This window comes from Gymnoscopelus microlampas, assembly GCF_963454915.1.
Source record: "Gymnoscopelus microlampas genome assembly, chromosome: 3".
In the NCBI taxonomy this organism is placed as follows: Eukaryota; Metazoa; Chordata; class Actinopteri; order Myctophiformes; family Myctophidae; genus Gymnoscopelus; species Gymnoscopelus microlampas.
In genome coordinates, this window is record NC_139940.1 from 57,424,712 (window position 1) to 57,443,326 (window position 18,615).

General features: G+C 42.3%; 1 protein-coding gene across 2 annotated transcripts in view; it reads right to left on the reverse strand.

The window, feature by feature from the left end:
• Nucleotides 1–2,530: 2,530 nt before the first annotated feature.
• The window catches only part of LOC311042492 (protein S100-A1), a 27,184-nt gene continuing 11,099 nt past the window's right edge, over nt 2,531–18,615 (reverse strand). For both annotated transcript variants that reach the window (XM_084053257.1, XM_084053258.1), the window contains exons 2-3: nt 7,909–8,030; nt 2,531–3,526 (exon numbers count right to left, since the gene is read on the reverse strand). In XM_084053257.1, coding sequence (XP_083909383.1) covers nt 3,371–3,526; nt 7,909–8,028 — 276 coding nt within the window. In that variant the 5' untranslated portion in view covers nt 8,029–8,030 and the 3' untranslated portion in view covers nt 2,531–3,370. The remainder of the gene's footprint in view (nt 3,527–7,908; nt 8,031–18,615) is intronic.

Sequence of the window (18,615 nt, forward strand, 5' to 3'; positions counted from 1 at the left end):
CTATTTTATTCGCAGTTTATATTAACGATCTAGCATGTACAATTAAGTCACTAAACTGTGGTGTGCAATGTGGGGAAGTTGCAGTGAGCATCCTTTTGTACGCAGATGATATTCTTTTAATGACCGAAAATGAATATGATATGCAAACTAGAAAAAGTGCTCCTCGGAGCACAGGTCTCCGCCAGGTCAGGTACGTTATTCTGGCCTCCTGGTGGCGCTATAATAGGCCAATGTGAAAAGGGTGCCATTTATTCTTAGGTCTTTCACGGCAATCAGACACTGCATTCATGATTTGAGTCATTTTGTTCCAAAAATGTGTTTTGCTAAATTAGACCTGCTGGTGGCGCTATAACAGGCCAATGTGAAAAGGGTGGCATTTCTTCCTCGGCCTAGTGGGAATGTGCGTGTGAAATTTCACGGAAATCGCAAGCTGTGTGCATAGTTTGAGGCTTTTTGTTCAAAACGGACCAATCCTGCAAACTTTCGAAGCCAACCATAGGCAATGATTGATTGATTGATTGAATATTTTATTGAACAAGCATTTGTAGGATGGTACAAGTACAGTCACATAAGAAAAAGAACAAGCAGTACTGCACAAGTACATACAACAAAACTGTCCAAAAGGAACACTCCAAAAAAGACCTTGCGGCCTTGTTTCCGTTGAAGGTCCTTGACCTTCAACGGAGGTCAAGGACCATGAGGATGGACCATGAGGACCATGAGGATGGAATATGGGAAATCGGACAGATCCGTGTTGATCACATGACTATAGAGATACTGTGTACCGATTTGCATGACGTTTGGATAAAATCTGTAAGAGTAATGTAAAAATGCACAAATCGGCCTCCTGGTGGCGCTATAACAGGCCCATGTGAAAACATTGGGGCAGAGGTTCTGAATTGGCATCCAGGGAGTGTGTGTGCACAGTTTCGGAGCGAACGGGCCAACGGTGCCGGCGATTAGCTGGTAACACACAGACAGGAGGGACACACACACACGGACGGACGGACGGACGGACGGACGGACGGACGGACGGACGGACACACGGACACACGGACGGACGGAGGGTAAAACATACTCTCTCGCCATGCCTTTGGCCTGGCGGAGACAAAAATGCTATGTCACACTAATGAGTGGTGTAAAAAATGGAGAATGTCCATAAATGAAAAGAAAACAAATGTGGTACATTTTAGAAGCTCTCTAACTCCCATTAGTAATTATCCGTTTTATTTTGGTGAGAAAAAGATTAATTTTGTAAACTCTTATAAATATTTAGGTTTTTATGTTGATGAGCATATGAATTTTGTTCATGGTTCCACAGTCCTCTCTGAGTCTGCAGGCAGAGCACTAGGAGGAGTCATTGGTCAAATCAAGGCACTCAAAGATGTTGGTTTCCGTACCTATACAACACTTTATCAGGCTTGTGTTTGCCCAGTTCTAGACTATGGGGCTGGGGTATGGGGTCATGGGAGATTCCCTAAGAGTATAGCTGTACATAACAGAGCCCTCCGATATTTCATGGGTGTACATAAATATGCACCAATGGCAGCTGTCTCAGGAGATATGGGATGGGAACCTCGTGAGGTCCGATGGAAGGTCTGCACCGCCAGGTTGTGGAACAGATTAGTTGACATGAATGATAATAGATTAACAAAGAAAGTATTTAACTGGGACAAACAACAGAATGGACCTTGGATAGAGGACATACACAATATGTTCTGTGTATATGGAGCTGAAGATGTGTTTCTCAGATCAAGTTAATATTGTAACACTAAAGGAGAAGATTTTTGATAAGGTCAAACATACAGTACTTGGGCAGAAGAGATCTGGAGTAAACCAAAAATTGTGTATCGACAAATTAAACATGATTATTACACCGAAAACGATGTTTTATTTAACCTACCAAAGAAAAGAAGATCACTCTGTGCTCAGATTAGAGGAGGTATACTACCACTTTATATTGAAACAGGTCGATATGTTGGGTTGGATGAAGAAGATCGAATCTGCCAAATGTGTGATCTAAATGAAATGGAAAATGAGTATCATTTCGTTTTGTATTGTCCTTTTTATTGTAGGGTCCGTGAAGAGTTGTTTAAGAATGTTAACTATGCTGATATGTTGGACATCAATGACTCACAACTTATTAACTGCTTATTTGAAAAAGATGTATTTAAACTGGCAAACTACCTGGAGAAAGCCTGGGATATGAGGAAAAGAGCATTGTACAGCCAGTAGGAGACATGTAATTCATATTATGCTTTGTTTTGTTTTGTTCGGTTGGTAATTGTTGTATATGATCAGCAATGCCGGTAACCAGTATATGAAAATATTTTTGTGAATATTGTAACTGTCTGAAAAGGTGTCATATAATCCCATGAGGGATGGGCCACGAGGTGGCATGACACTTAAATAAAATAATTCATTCATTCATGTAGATTGGCTATGTTTTGCTACTTTTTTACTATGTATAACATAGGGAATTAATTCATGGGGGGAAAAAACATAAGAAATATGGAGATAGAAGCAGAGGTGGAAGTACTCAGATTTGTTTTACTCAAGTAAAAGTATTAATACCACATGTAAAACATTCTGTTACAAGGCCTGCATTCAAAATTTGACTTCAGTAAAAGTACAGAAGTATTGGCATCAAATATACTTATACAGCACTGAAGTAAAAAATACTAACGTGTGGATTGGCTGTTCTTCAAATAGACATAAGAATAACAATGCTTTTAACTAACATTTTCAAACACGTGTGGTTGAGTAAAAGGTCCAATATTATTTGCCTCTGCGATGTAGTGGAGTATAAAGTATCAAACAATGGAAATACTCAAGTAAAGCAAAAGTATGTCAAAATTGCACACAAGTACAGTATGTGAGTATGTGCATTTTATTACTTTACACAACTAGATAGGCTCTATGCACAGCACCCATATTGGGAATGAATTGGGCCCCTTCCTTACTTCCTTCGCACGTGTTACCAATGATAGTAATTAAGGCTCTGTTCCATTTAGTGTGGCATAGTGGTTGTCTTATTTTCAAGGACCCCCATAACTCTGAGAGTGTACAAATGGAACCAAATGGACACTTACGGGTCCATTTGGTTCCATTTGTACACTCTCAGAGTTAGACACCCACCATAAGGGGCCATTTGGGAACCAAAATGGAGTGTTTCTAGTGAGCCAACATGCACAATATCAGCATTAGCTCATTAGTATCATTGGTAACACCTGTGAAGGAAATAAGAAGAGGCCCAATTTCTTTCCAATATGGCTGCTGTGCATAGAGCCTATTCAAGGTTTGTGCTGGACAGTGATAATAGGATCCATCTTGGCACGTGCATGGTGGCCATGCTGAGAGAGGAGGCGGTCTAGGAAGCAGCGGGGTTCGCTCCACTGCTGACCTGGCTCATTGAGTTGGCCAGGGAACCAACCAGGTTGAGGTATTCCGCGAAGCTGACCTTCCCATCGCTGTCCTCGTCCAATCCATGCCTCATCTCGTTAACTGCCGAAGAGTTATTTGTGTCCTGACACGGACAGACAGGCGGACATACAGGCGGACAGACGGACAGACGGACAGACAGACAGACAGACAGACAGACAGACAGACAGACAGACAGACAGACAGACAGACAGAGAAGGGAAGAGCAGTTAATGTCATTTTCCGCCAGTCATTTTGTTTTAACCATGAGCCCTAGCAGGATTGGACCTATTCATTGGGGGCCCAAAAACTTTACAAACAGAAGAAACAGACTGAGGAAAGGAATGCATGTGCAAGAAATATATATATATATATATAGAGAGAGAGAGAGAGAGAGAGAGAGAGAGAGAGAGAGAGAGAGAGAGAGAGAGAGAGAGAGAGAGAGAGAGAGAGATGGCCATTTCAGCACCATGGACAGAGACCCTGAGGGCTTAGCATGGGCTTATAAGTATGGCCAACGGATTTGTATAAGTGCTGTTTGGCAGTAGGTTATTAAATGGTAAACGGTGCATTTATGTAGCACTTTTATCCAAAGCGCTTTACATAGATTGTGCATTACATTCACCCATTCACACAACGATGGCAGAGGAAGCCATGCAAGGCACCAACCTGCTCATCGGGAGCAATTAGGGGTTCAGCGTCTTGCTCAAGGACACTTCGACACTCTGGGGGATCGCCCAGGATCGAACTGGGAATCTTGCAGTTCCCATCCGGCCGTTCTACCGGCAACTCTACCCCTGAGCCACTGCCGCCCCTATGAAATAGATGCAATATGCACATACATATACTGTATGTGCTCAAATCAAGCTAAAGTAAATCATGACTACACATGCTTCAGGGGTGCTATATCTGGTTTAATGTGGGATGGTGAAAATGAAATGCCCGCTCCTGCAAGATTTACATTGATTCCCGCGGGACACATGGGAATCAATGTAGGAACTCACTGACACTGAAAGTCACATGGAGGAGGTTGAATGACCAGTGCTCCCCAGAGTGATCCCCAAAACAATAGGTTTGGGGATCTGTTGGGAATAGATTACATGAAACAGGCACCTGCGTGTGCAGTCTCAATGTTGGTGAACAAGAAATCCGTCTAGATGTACTTATGTCACAGTATTCAGCTTTTTGGCCCACCTCTTGTGATTTCAACAAGGAGAGAGGGATCTCCACCTTATTGCTTATACAGGCTCTATGCACAGCAGCCATATTATCACTTCCTTCACAGGTGTTACCAGTGATACTAATGAAGGCTCCATTTAGTGTAGCACAGTATAGTTCTCAGATTTTTTTTATTTCAGATTTCCACGACCCCCATAACTCTGAGAGTGTACAAATGGAACCATTTGGTTCCATTTGTACACTCAGAGTTACACACCCGTAAAGGGCCATTTTGGAGTGTTTCCAGTGAGCCAACATGCACAATATCAGCACCCTGACTCTGTTTGACCAGAATGGAACAGAGCCTTCATTAGTATCATTGATAACACCTGTGAATGTCTTACAATATGGCTGCTGTGCATAGGGCCTATTAGGCTATGTTTCAACAACATCTAAAAACATTTTTAGACGGGTTGTGAACTTTTCAAAATAATAAAAAACATGCCTAATAACATTAACTCTTTGCCTGTCACCGACAAGATTTCTCGTCAGATTCTGCTAAGACGAGTTTGCAGAGATTTGTGCTTTCAGTGGTTTTCCACCAGATGGTGCTGTTCGCTACCTATGAATGATGCCTCACCTGTCAGAAAAGGATAGACCAGGACATGAAGTCATTAAAAAAAAAAACTGCTCCTTTACTTCCTGTTTATTCGTTTTGAGAGTGTTCGTAACACTCTCTAAGAAACACACTGTCCATTTGTGGGATGTGTTTAGACTGAATTGTGGGCGTGCACTTCTGTTCATATATATATATACTGTATATGGTGGGGGCGTGGCTGTGGGAAGGGGGTGCGTTTGGTAAAAAAGGCTCTGCGTCATGATTGGTTGCCATGTCTGCTTATTGTAAGCGACATTGCCCTTGTTTTTCTGTGAAGGTGCTTGTAAAGACTGGTGGTTGTGTTTTGTCCCTGTTTCTAAAACGTTGTTGATATTAAGTATGAGCTATTGGTTGATATTATTGATATATTTCACACACACTCTCACATTGGATATGTTATCCAATGAATTCTTGTTTGACAAAAACAAGCCACAACTGGCGACAACTATGCAACATATTACCGCATCCAGACATTCCCCCCCCCCCCCCCCACACATCGTTTTGCGGCGTGGCAAACGATGTGTTATTTCGTGGCAGTCAAAGAGTTAACCTAAGGGATGAAGCAAGATAGGGCCCAGTGAGAGAGAGAGAGAGAGAGAGAGAGAGAGAGAGAGAGAGAGAGAGAGAGAAAGAGACACTCACACATGTCTCGACTCCGACATGCAAAGCTCTTGAACTTGAACCGAGCTCTTGAACCGAGCTCTTGAACCGAGCTCTTGAACTTGACTTGGCAGGCAGAGGGAAGATCCACCGCAGAACAAAGTGTCATGTTTGTACAGGGTGTCACACCACATGTACCGCGCCAGGGCTAACTGTCACCACCCGCACTCACTCACTCACCATGTACTCCATGGATGTGGCCAATGCTACTGACACTGTCTCCAACTGCACTCACTCACTGCCTCGCCTCCATAAATAACTAGTCCCATTAGATGTTGATGAGGCTTGGTGAGCATGAAATTTAAACAGTATTCTTTGTTCAGTGGTGGAAAAAGTACTCAAATGTTTTACTTAAGTAAAAGTATCCAGACTGCAATGTAGAAGTACTCTGTTACAAGTAAAAGTCCGGAATTGAAAATTTACTTGAGTAAAAGTACAAAAGTATTGGTATCAAAATGTACTTAAAGTACCAAAAGTAAAAGTACTAAAATGATTGAAAATAGCCTAGGTATAAAATAGGGCTAAAGTGGATAACGTAATAATATATATCTTCAAAGTAACTAGTAACTAGTAACTAAAGTTTTTGTTGGAGTAAAAGTATAATATTTGCCTCTGAGATGTAGTGGAGTAGAAGTAGAAGAATGGACAATTGGAAATACTCCAGTAAAGTAAAAGTACCTCAAAATTGTACTTAAGTACAGTACTTGAGCAAATGTACTTAGTTACTTTACACCAATGTCTATATTATACAACAGGTAGTTCCGACCAAGCAATCTGATTGATTGAAATAGGCCCTCTCTACCCTTGCTCAAACAAGCATGACAGCACACCTTATCAACATTATAAACATCAGCTGTGCTGATCAGAGGAGTCTCTGCAGAGCAGAGCCGGCTAAGCTACTATAGGCTAGCAATTTGCATGGGAAGTTTGCAGACGTAGTAGCTAAATCTGTCATTAAAAATACATTGAATTGAAACAATTGAATGAGTTTTGTTTCTCTGTGTGTTCAGTTTGGGAAAAGTTGTGTAGCGCACAGCCATCTCAATCTTAGGTCTTAACTGGCTGTGTAAACAAGGACTCATAAATGGGGTCTAACAGAGAGATAACACTCCCTTAAAGGTTGTTGCGAAATGCCCCGCAATATGAATACATTTGTATATGTTTTATTTTGATGGTAACTGTTGTATAATCACAATATTACACTCGAGGGTGGCTTTATCGTGATGATTGGCACTTCAGTGAGGCTTGCGGAACTCGGTTCTGCCTCGTTCCAGACCGCATCACCACATTTTTGCCGGGCCGTGCTGGCATCAAAATGATTTTCAATTGGCTGCATGCCAAAAATAGCCGATCTACAACAGCCGATCTTGTAGATCAGCTATTTTTGGTCTGTGACACCCGCACGCACCCATGATGACTTGTCTTAGTTCTACTGGATCTCTTCGCACGCACGCACACTAAACATTACCCCCTTTCCATCCAGTGTGACTGCTGATGCTGTAGCACCTCGACTAGTCAAAGGGACATTGGGATTTCAAAAAAAAAAAAGAAAGAAAAAAAGGAAATAAATGAAACTGAGGGAAAACTCATTCTGTTGAATCTCTGGAGCCATGTCCAACGTTACAGTTATGAGCTGTATGAACCTGGCTCTTAAAGCGGCCCTGCAATGCATTGAGAGCTTGTGGATCGACTATTGATGATGTGCAGCCGAGTATAAATCAGGCATGAGACTTGCATTTCTCCTGGCCATTCGTCTAGTTCAGGACACTGTGCCAGAGAGCTGCTGTCTGTGGATGATTTGTGTCTGAGGTGGAACTCAGACAGCTCAGGTGTCACTCTGTGGCAGAACGCCGTGTTCCTCCTTAAGGTACTATCACACTCACACATGCATCAACAAGGGGGGGGGGGGGGGGGGACAGACGGACGGACAGACAGACAGACAGACGGACAGACAGACAGGCAGGCAGACAGACAGACAAGCAGACAGACTAAGGTTAAACAATGGGTCTTACAGCCATGATGTTGCCAAACTGCGTTTTCACCAGCTTGTTGAAGTCCTTCCTTCCCAGACCGTCTTTCCCCTTGGAGGCTTTCACATACACACTCACCAGTGTCTGGATGGCCGACTCCATGTCTGGGGGGAGGGGGGGGGGGGGGGAGAGAGAGAGAGAGAGAGAGAGAGAGCATTAGCAGGCCGTGTTAACCTGTATTGTTGCAGACGTTCAATATCTTGCAGAACACAATTTGCCATTGTTCAATGAGGAAGACAAATAGTAACGTCTTAGGACCCAACCATGCCAGAGCATCCCAGGCAAGAATAGGAACAAAATGAAAGTGACAAGATAGGACATTAGTAACATGCATTAACCCATTAAGACCTGAGGCAATTCCTTAAAATGTTTTCTAAATCCGAACAGTTTTTTAAATAAAATCCAAAAAAAAATTTTCAAGATTTTTCAAAAATAGCAGATCTACAAGCTCATAGCGCGGCACTCGGTGCCGCGCTATGAGCAGCCAAAGACATCTAAAGTGACACAGATGCGTTCCAGGTCTTAGTGGGTTCATTGCAGTTAGACATATTTGGTAGGGCTTAAGAAGGGCATTTATTGCTAGATTTCTACAGGAAATTGTGTTGAACATTCAGTATCGCCAAGGAGCAATTTCCCATTGGTTCAAATGTTCTACAGACAGATCCAGAGTGTGGGTACATTTTGATACTCTCAAATGAACACATAGAACGCATTTTTGTGTTATCCAATTAGCAAAACCTTTGACTCTATACGACCTGTACTGTTAACAAACGTGTTAAGAGTATAAAGTACTATATTCTGATAGTAATCATTGCAGCGTTTGTTCGGTCACAGGGGTCTCTCCAGCTCTTTAGTAAACACATTTTCAGGTAGGTGACAAAATGTAAGCCAATCAGGAGAGAGCACTGAAAATGCATTTTCTGTTTAATAAAGAGCTGGAGAGACATGGGAGACTCCTGTTACTGACAAACACTCTATAGCAGTGGTTTTCAACCAGTGATCCGGGGACCACCAGTGGTCCTTGAGGGAGTACCAGGGCGTCCCCAGCGAAATTAGTTAATATCATTTTTAACCACTTAGCTTTGGCTATTCAAAAAGGGTTAGGGTTAGGGTTTGAAAATCCTTGAAAAAGTGTGCATATCTTTGAATATTTATATTTTCTAAAGCGAAAAACTAACTGATATCTTTGCTTCTGGGGGTCCCTGGCACAAAACATTTTCAAATGGGGGTCCGCGGCCAAATGTATATCAATTTAGGGGTCCTTGGCATGAAAAAGGTTGAAAACCACTGCTCTATAGCAATGAGTACTATCAGAATATAGGGCAATGAGTACTATCAGAATATAGAGCAATGAGTACTATCAGAATATAGAGCTATTTAACACTTTTTTTTAACCAAAGTAAATCACTTACCCTACCTTTAAATCAAACAATCAATCAATCAATCAATCTCTGGCTGCAGATACATTTAAAACAAGAAAGGGGCGCACTGCGGAGCGCACACCCCTGCCCGGCCCTTTGGTCTACTCGGGGCTGTATAAGAGGCAAAATGTGACATGGCAGGGATGGTGTGTGGCATTGTGCCAACCCCCAAAAAGCATGAATGTATCAACACAACTTATGATCTATCAGTCTTGTAGTTTGTGAGATAAGCCAGACACATGCAGGGGGGGGGGGGGGGGGGGGGGGTGCGAAAACATCATCTCCGGCCCCGGCACCTTCGGGCCTACCGGCGGCGAAAAACAAACCCATTTGGACGGAGCAGAGCTGTGTGAACAAGCCGGCGAAAGACGAGACGAGCTGATGTCAGTAAGACGAGGACGAAGAAGAAGACAGTTGAACAGATGGGGTCAAGCCCCGAGGTGCGCTGAGGTAAACAGAAAGACGCGGCTTCGACACCTAATTATCTAATTATCATAACCTCTGCCCCCCAGGTGCTCTGATCCGAGGTAAACAGAACGACGCGCCGCGGCGCTAATGACCTAATTATCACAACCTTCCGCCCCGCGCTGCGCTAATGGGCAGATCCTTTACCGAGAGGGCTTGCTTTTCAACCCTGTAGCGTTCTGCTACCATCATCAGTTTTTAAATGGGGCTTTTTTTTTACGGCATGCCACTGTCAGGGGCCAAGCCATGTAGATGTGTGTGCATGTATGCGTGAGAGTGTGTGTGGGGAGGAGGGGGGGAGGGGGGACTAAGCTCGCAAACCACCTGACTGATCAACTGTTTAGTGCTGCCAGTAGGCCAAGAAAGTGCCTTCCCCAAATATTTGTTATGTGATTTAAACTTTTTGAAACATAACAGTTAAAACGTTCTTCTTTAAAAAAAAATGGCCTACATAATGTTGATGACTGATGGCATGGTACTGTACGTAATAGACAGTGGTGGAAAAAGTACTCATATTTTACTTAAGTACAAGTATCAATACTGCAATGTAGAAGTACTCTGTTACAAGTAAAAGTCTGGAAATGTACTTGAGCAAAAGTACAAAAGCATTGGTATGAAAATGTACTTAAAGTACCAAAAGTAAGAGTGCTAAAAGTACTTTGAAAATAGCTGTGTTCTGAGCTTGTAGATCGGCTATTTTCATATAGCCTAGGTATAAAATAGGGCTAAAGTGGTTAATGTATGTTTTATAATGTAATCATTTATATCTGCAAAGTAACAAGTAACTTAAATTTTTCAAATAATTGTAGTGGAGTAAAAGTAAAAGTAAAGACAATTGGAAACACTCTAGTAAAGTAAAAGTACCTCAACATTGTACTTAAGTACATTACTTGACTAAATGTACTCATTTACTTTACACCACTGGTAATAGATGACTGACATCATAGTGTTGAAGTCATAGCCTGGTCATAAAGTCTGAGATCCATATGGAAGCCACACCGTCATTCACCCTGTGTTGGTTATTAATCACAATATTAGTTGCTTGTCAACTTTATTTAGTTTAGGTGCATGTATTGTATGGAGCCCCTAAACGGTCATGGTTCTGCAAAACCTGACAATATCCCCTATTCACAGCAGGGTAAACGCAGCTGCGGCCAATTAAATTAATAATAATGAGACCATTTGTTTTAGGTATGCGAATGAACATGCACTGACTGACAGTATTCTCAATGCTTGATAACTACTGCACCTAAATCAAACATGCCCACTATTGATTTAATTAGCTGCAGCTGTGTTTAGCTTGTTAAGACACATCTGTGAAAAGGGGCTAAAAGTAAAGTCAATGTTGCATGAACCCCAATTATACCATGATGACAGATGGCACTAATTAATACATTCAAGATAGTCAACAATATAAATGACCCATATATATATATATATATATATATATATATATATATATATATATATATATATATATATATATATATTAGGGCTGGGACTTTAACTGATTAATTTAGATTAATTAATTACAGAAAATTAACGCGATTAAAAAAATAAATCGCATTTTAATCGCGCTTAGTTTATGCACCACGGAACCTTTCTCACTGGACGAGTTTCAGGCGTACCGATCACACCAGTGCACCAACCAACAGCCAACACACCCCAGTGCACACAATGGGACAAGAAGCCGATCAGACTGCTTTGCTTGGCCCAGTGGATGGGACATTAAGATTTAAAAAACTCTCTGATGGAAGCGTGGATAAAAACACGGTTGTGTGCAGAACTATTTTTTGTTGCTTAAACTTATGTATTCACTCATTGACTCACTCATATACCAAAATCTGACTGTCTAACTGAAAAGAAATTGCTTCTCAGGTCAAATATTGATATGCGATTAAACATGCGATTAATTTAGATTAATTAATTACAAAGCCTTGAATTAATTAGATTAATTTTTTTAATCGAGTCCCAGCCCTAATATATATATAGTTACCTGTCAAACTACTTCTTTAGAGTGAGTGATGTCCATGGGCATAACGCCAGAAGGAGATCATCTGACCTGGTTCGCCCCAAAATTAGGCTCAAACATGGGTAAAGAAATCTACTATGCTGGCACCAACATGTGGACTGACCTACCAAAAGACGGTGCCATGTTATTATTCCAACTGGCCCCATTATAACTAACCCAATCCCTAACCTCACACTAACCTAATTTTCGGAATAATGGGATGTCGAAATTATGAGTGGACCCCCCAAAGGACGTAAAGGTTCTCGAATCCCTACCAAAACTCAACACTAAAATAATGCATGTCCTCAAAATACAAGTGAACATAGTTTAACTCCTTGAACACCTTGATAGTAGAATCATCTGCCCCCACCCCTCCTTTCTCTGTAAATATACCTTATGATTCTACTGAGCTTTATTCCGATAGGCTTTGTATTGTATTTAATACTGATTAATTGAGTACAATGGACCACAATGGAAACAAGCCCCTGGGTCTTGTTGTGTTATACTTTGAGTATAACCTTTGACTGTACTACCTGTACTGTTAATAATCATGTTGATAAAGTATTCAATCAATCAATCAATCAATCAATCAATCAATCAATCAATCAATCAATCAATCAATCAATACATCAATCAATGGACCAAATATGTTCACACAGGCCTTGTAAATCCGCTATTTTCCAATAGGGTTAAAGTGGTTCAACTGATTTTGAAGCTGTATTAACACATTGTGCTGGGTGGCCCGCCTGGAACCCCCCCAAGGTCCCACTTTGAGTACCACTGAGGCAGTGAACATGAGGTGCAGGTTCAGCCACAGACTCATTCTTCCTTATCAGGGCCGTTCACACGTTTTCCTGTTCTGCATAATATTAAATTAATTGAGGTACAACTATTGAACTGCAGATTGATTTCGGTAATGTACGGAGCATCACACTGAGAGGAAAATAATCACGCTCAGGCACACACACACACACACACACACACACACACACACACACACACACACACACACACACACACACACACACACTTCAAAGAGAGAGAGAGAGAGAGAGAGAGCAGCACATCACTTCATGCCACGCTGCGAGCTTGTACATTGTGCTATTTTAGATGTTTTTTTTTTAATCTTGAAAGTGTTTGGGTCCGTGGCCAAATACATATGACTATGGGGGACCTCGGCACAAAAACGTTTGAGAACTAGGGCATTTTTAGAATCGGCCTCAGGTCTTAATGGGTTCATTGATTCTTGCTATGGCCATAATGGTACAAGACTAGTATGACATTCTGTTTGCTGTTAACACTGAGTAAGACTCAGTCAGGGTGTGGTGTTGTCTCAGATTAAGGGAGTCATTAAATTCATGGAGAAATACAGAGACACTGCAGAGAACTATTAGCAGACCTCTCTGTCTACAGAGCGGATCAGAGGATTTACTCCAGCAAGAGTAGGCTAGAGGAGTGTGTATTTACATGAGCAACATGCTGGTGTAGCACTGTTCACCTTTTTACCTCCTGAAGAAGTTTACGGCAGTCATAATGGCTGCAGCGTTGCCAGATTTTGCGAGAGAAACAAGCGGCCAGGTCTACGAAAACAAGCCCAAAAGAAGCGACTTGGACTAATACGCCTAACACATAGGCTATTTCAAAATAGCCGATCTATCCGATCAATTCCACTCCTTTCCACAGGTTGGAAGTCGCTTCCTCAACCCGTTCGGATGCGATTGGTCGACAATCACTTCCGTCCACTTCTGCATTCCTGCACACCTGCGGCTGGCTCCCTCATTAAGGCCTCTGTATTTATGCCAGCTCACATCCTCTAGCTGGCTGCCAGGTTGTTAGCTACAGTATGACTCATTGTGGATCATGTGTGGACTTTCTAGATTCTGTTACCCGTGTTTCCATTTGCCTGCGTCCTGTTTCAGGGTTCTGCATTTCATGTTCTGTGTGCTGCTGGCACTGGCTCTTACGTCAGTAACTGGCTTCTGCTTGCCTATACCGGTGGTTTGGATGTCTTCCTGTTTCCTTATTTTGGGTTTCTCCGCTTGTAATTGGCTCTATGCACAGCAGCCATATTATCACTTCCTTCACAGGTGTTACCAATGATACTAATGAAGGCTCTGTTCCATTTAGTGTAGCACAGTGGTTTCCACGACCCCCATAACTCTGAGAGTGTACAAATGGAACCAAATGGATTCCATGGATTACGGGTCCATTTGGTTCCATTTGTACACTCTCAGAGTTACACACCCGTAATGGGCCCCCATGAGGGTCCCTGGACCCCAACTGTAGACCCACTGGTGTAGCAGAGTGTTTCCAGTGAGCCAACATGCACAATATCAGCACCCTGACTCTGTTTGACCAGAATGGAACAGAGCCTTCATTAGTATCATTGGTAACACCTGTGAATGTCTTCATAATATGGCTGCTGTGAATAGAGCCTATTGCACTGGTTCTCGAACGTCATGAATGAAAGGTCCATTAGGTTCCATTTGCACACTACTGGGGTTCAATTAACAAAAATGTCTGAAAATAGCAGATCTACAAGCTCACAACGCGTCGCATCGCGACGTGTTGTGAGCTTGTAGATCAGCTATTTTCAAGTAGCCTATGTATAAAATAGGGCTAACGTGGTTAATGTAGAACGGGAAACATCACGTCAGACCCTCTAACCCTCAGCATATAGGAGCCAGTGTTGATTTTGTCGACTAAAACTATGACGACTACCTTTTTTCACAGATGAAAACTAAATAAAAACTAAGCTATGATGACTAAAACTATAACAAACACATTGACAATTTCGTCAACAAATAAAAACTAGACTAAAATATTAGTGAGGGACTAGAGGAGAAGAGATCCTGTAGAACTAAAAGACAGGTAATTTTATGTTTGGTTGTGCTCAGGTGTTGCGCTCTGAAAATAGCCAATCTACAAGCTCACAACGTGTCGTAGATTGGCTATTTTCAGCATGCAACCAAGTGTAAAATCAGCCATTACGTCACCATCAAGGCGCCGCCAAAATAGATTTTAGTCAACTAAATCAACTGTAGATTTAGTCGACAATAATCTTATGATAGTTGGTCGACTAAAACTAGACAAAAACTAAAACATTTCAGATGACTATTTTTATGACACAAACTAAATGGAACTTTATTCAAAAGACTATGACTAAAACTCAATCAAAATTTGCTGTCAAAATCAACACTAATAGGAGCAAATTGGGGCTGCATGCTTGCTGAGTCCTCTCACACACAACTGCATGGCCATGCACAGCTCCAATGTCATCATCACGTATGCTGACGACGCGACAGCGATGGGCTAGATTGTGGACGGCGACGACGATGATGCTGCCAACAGGGACAGGGGGCGGATCGCTGACACTTTTGTGCCGGGAGAACAGCCTTGCTGTCGTCTTCAACAAGACCAGGGAGCTGATGGCGAACTACAGGAGGCCTAGGAGAAAGCACGCCCCCCTATCTTCATCGACGGCGTGGCAGCGGAGAGGGTCAGTGACCTCAAATGGGCCATACTGTCAGGAATGAGTGACGAGAGGCACCCAAAAGCAGACGAGTAGGAATCCAGGATAAACTTGACGTATGTATCAAGCCGAACAGGCTGGTTAACAGAGGTAGGTAAGTATTGCAACTTCAGAATGGCTGACTGCTAAACACAGACTCTCCTAAACAATGGTCCACGGACCGACAGGAATGCATTGCAAACACAGGGATTAAATAGACAGGGGATTAACAGGACGCAGGTGAACTCAACAGACAAATCAACAAAGGATAAGCTAACAGGCAACGGGCACAGGTGACTAGGGTTACAATAATTACAGGGAGGTGAGACAAGACAGGAAACAGCAAACAAGGCAGACAGGAAACAATACTACAAAATAAGATATACAAGACCATGGCAAAGGCAGCAGCAACGTAACAGAAATACAATTGGAACACTACAACAGAATAGAGGCCCCAAACAGGTCTAGAGAACAGCCCTAAAGAGTCCAAAACCATATAAGGGCATTCAAGGTCCAAAGGCTGAGGGGCGGAGTGTGACACATACACACCACACACCAGAGGTGGGGACTTGGACTCGAGACTCGAGACTCGACTTGACTTGAAGTCCCGATTTTGATGACTTTAGACTTGCTTGACCAAATCAAAAATAGACTTGGACTTGCTTGGGACTTGAATGCCAAAGACTTGAGACTTGACTTGACTTGAACGCTAAAGACTTGAGACTTGACTTGACTTGAGCCCTCTTGACTTGAAAATTCAAGTCTTTTCAAGTCACTTTCAAGTCACTTTCAAGTCACTTAAGCAAGCCAAAAATGTTTAAAAAGTGTGCATCAACTATAATGTTATTAGTCAGAAATCCCGGCCGTCAGTGACACCTAGTGTAGTGTTGCCAAAGCTGCTTATTTACCCTAACCTTTGGACAAAATTTGGCAACACTGGCCCACATGTTGCACGTTACCAAACAAACAACACACCGGCTTCACTCCTGCCGTGAACTGAAGCCAGGTGGAATAAAATGTCAACTCCAGCAGTTATAGCTTTCCGTTTTAAAGATTACAAGGTGTAGACAAGACGAGAAAAGCAGTATGCAAGGCAAGACCTATTCACATTAACATTACTGCGTGCTAAGCGCAAACTATAACCAGTGGTGGAAAGTAACTAAGTACATTTATTCAAGTACTTTACCTAAGTACAATTTTGACTTATTTTTTACTTTACTGAAGTATTTGCAATTTTCAGTACTTTTACTTCTACATTATTTAGCAGACGCTTTTATCCAAAGCGACTTACAGTAAGTGCATTCAACATAGGTAGGGAACGAAACTACTAATCACCAGAAGTCTTAAGTGCATTTTCTGCAAAAACAAGCAACCAAGAGTAAACCTAGCGCTAAGGTAAAAGTGCAATATATCAGCTACCTACTTCTACTCAACTACATATGAGAGGCAGATATTAGCCTACTTTTACTCCACTACAATTATTTGAAAACTTTAGGTACCAATTACTTTGTAGATTTTGGTTATTAATACAAAACATACATTGACCACTTCAGCGCTATATACATTTCCTCTTCTGCCCCGAATTTGAACGCGGTATCCAGTGCAAGTGCTGAAATTTCACAATCGTGATAATAGAGCCTGCCTGCTTGATCAGAGGATACACTGAATTTGTGTCAGATCCTGTGTCTAGGTGAGACATGGCCTTTGACATTATCTAAATGTCTCAATAGAAGAGCAGGGAGACAAAATACAACCACCCTCATTGTATAAGTTATATTGTAGTAACATACTCTACCATACATATTGTAATTACATTATATTCATTAAAAAGGGCCCTTTTGAACCCTGTCCTCAAGGAGGAAATTAAAAGTACAGTATCTGCGTTCTGTTGGCCTGGAAGAACCCATGTTTTAAAACAAATGCAAATTGTGAAAAATGCTCATGATTTATGTAAATCTTTACATATCTAGAATTAACATTTCGACTTGTTTGGGACTCGAAACAAAAAGTTAGGACTTGTTTGGGACTCGAAACAAAAGGTTAGGACTTGTTTGGGACTTGAAACAAAAGGTTAGGACTTGTGTGGGACTCGAACCAAAATGCCAAGGACTTGTGTGGGACTCGAAACAAAAAGCTGAGGACTTGGACTTGACTTGGGACTTGGCTGTGTTGACTTGGGCTTGACTCGGGACTTGAGAGCAAAGACTTGAGACTCGACTTGGACTTGCAACATAGGGACTTGGTCCCACCTCTGCCACACACCCCAGTGAAAATGTCTGAGCAGCACCTGTACTGTCTCTGTCACCTGAATAAATGATGTGCGAGTCCCCACATCCTCATGTTGTTCAACAACATGCTCCATCGAGAGCATCCGCCTGGCGGGCTGCATCACCGCCTGGTATGGGAACTGCACCGTCCTTGACCGGAAAACACTACAGAGCATCGGCCCAGCCCATCATTGGAGGTGAGCTCCCCTCCATCAAGGACATGTTTCCTTCTTTCTCTATCTCTGCCCTCCTTTCTTGAAACTGCAATGACGGAGATTGTACGACCAATTATGTCACTCACCTGTAAACCTGTGACAATAAAGTTTAGTTATAATCCTGGTCTGTCTCACTATCCCATTAGCCTTGTGCCCTGTGTCTGATTTATTACATCCTATAGAACTGTACCTGTTTTGCCTCCGGCATTTTCATTTGTGTCTTTCTCACCTTTGCCGTTGCCATCCCACTGGGACGAACCCTGAATTCAGAATTTAAATCTGGAAACACTCAGGCTTACAGAGAAGCATGGGGGAGTGGAGGGGTATCAGAGTTGCCAAGCGAGTGGGACATGTGGACGGGGGTAAGGACAGTGACATTGAACCAGTTCTTTACTCCCTTCAACCACTAAAATTAAGAGGTCGGTATCCACCCTGCACCACCAGGGCAGGACCAGAACATAAATCTACATCAACAGTGACATCCTCCCTGAGCAGAATAGGCTCTATGCACAACAGCCATATTGGAAAGAAATTGGGCCTCTTCTTACTTCCTTCACAGGTGTTACCAATGACACTAATGAAGGCTCTGTTCCATTCTGGTCAGGGTGCTGATATTGTGCATGTTGGCTCACTAGAAACACCCCTTATGGTGGGTGTGTAACTCTGAGAGTGTACAAATGGAACCAAATGGACCTGTAAGGGTCCATTTGGTTCCATTTGTACACTCTCAGAGTTATGGGGGTCCTTGAAAATAAGACAACCACTGTGCTACACTAAATGGAACGGAGCCTTAATTAGT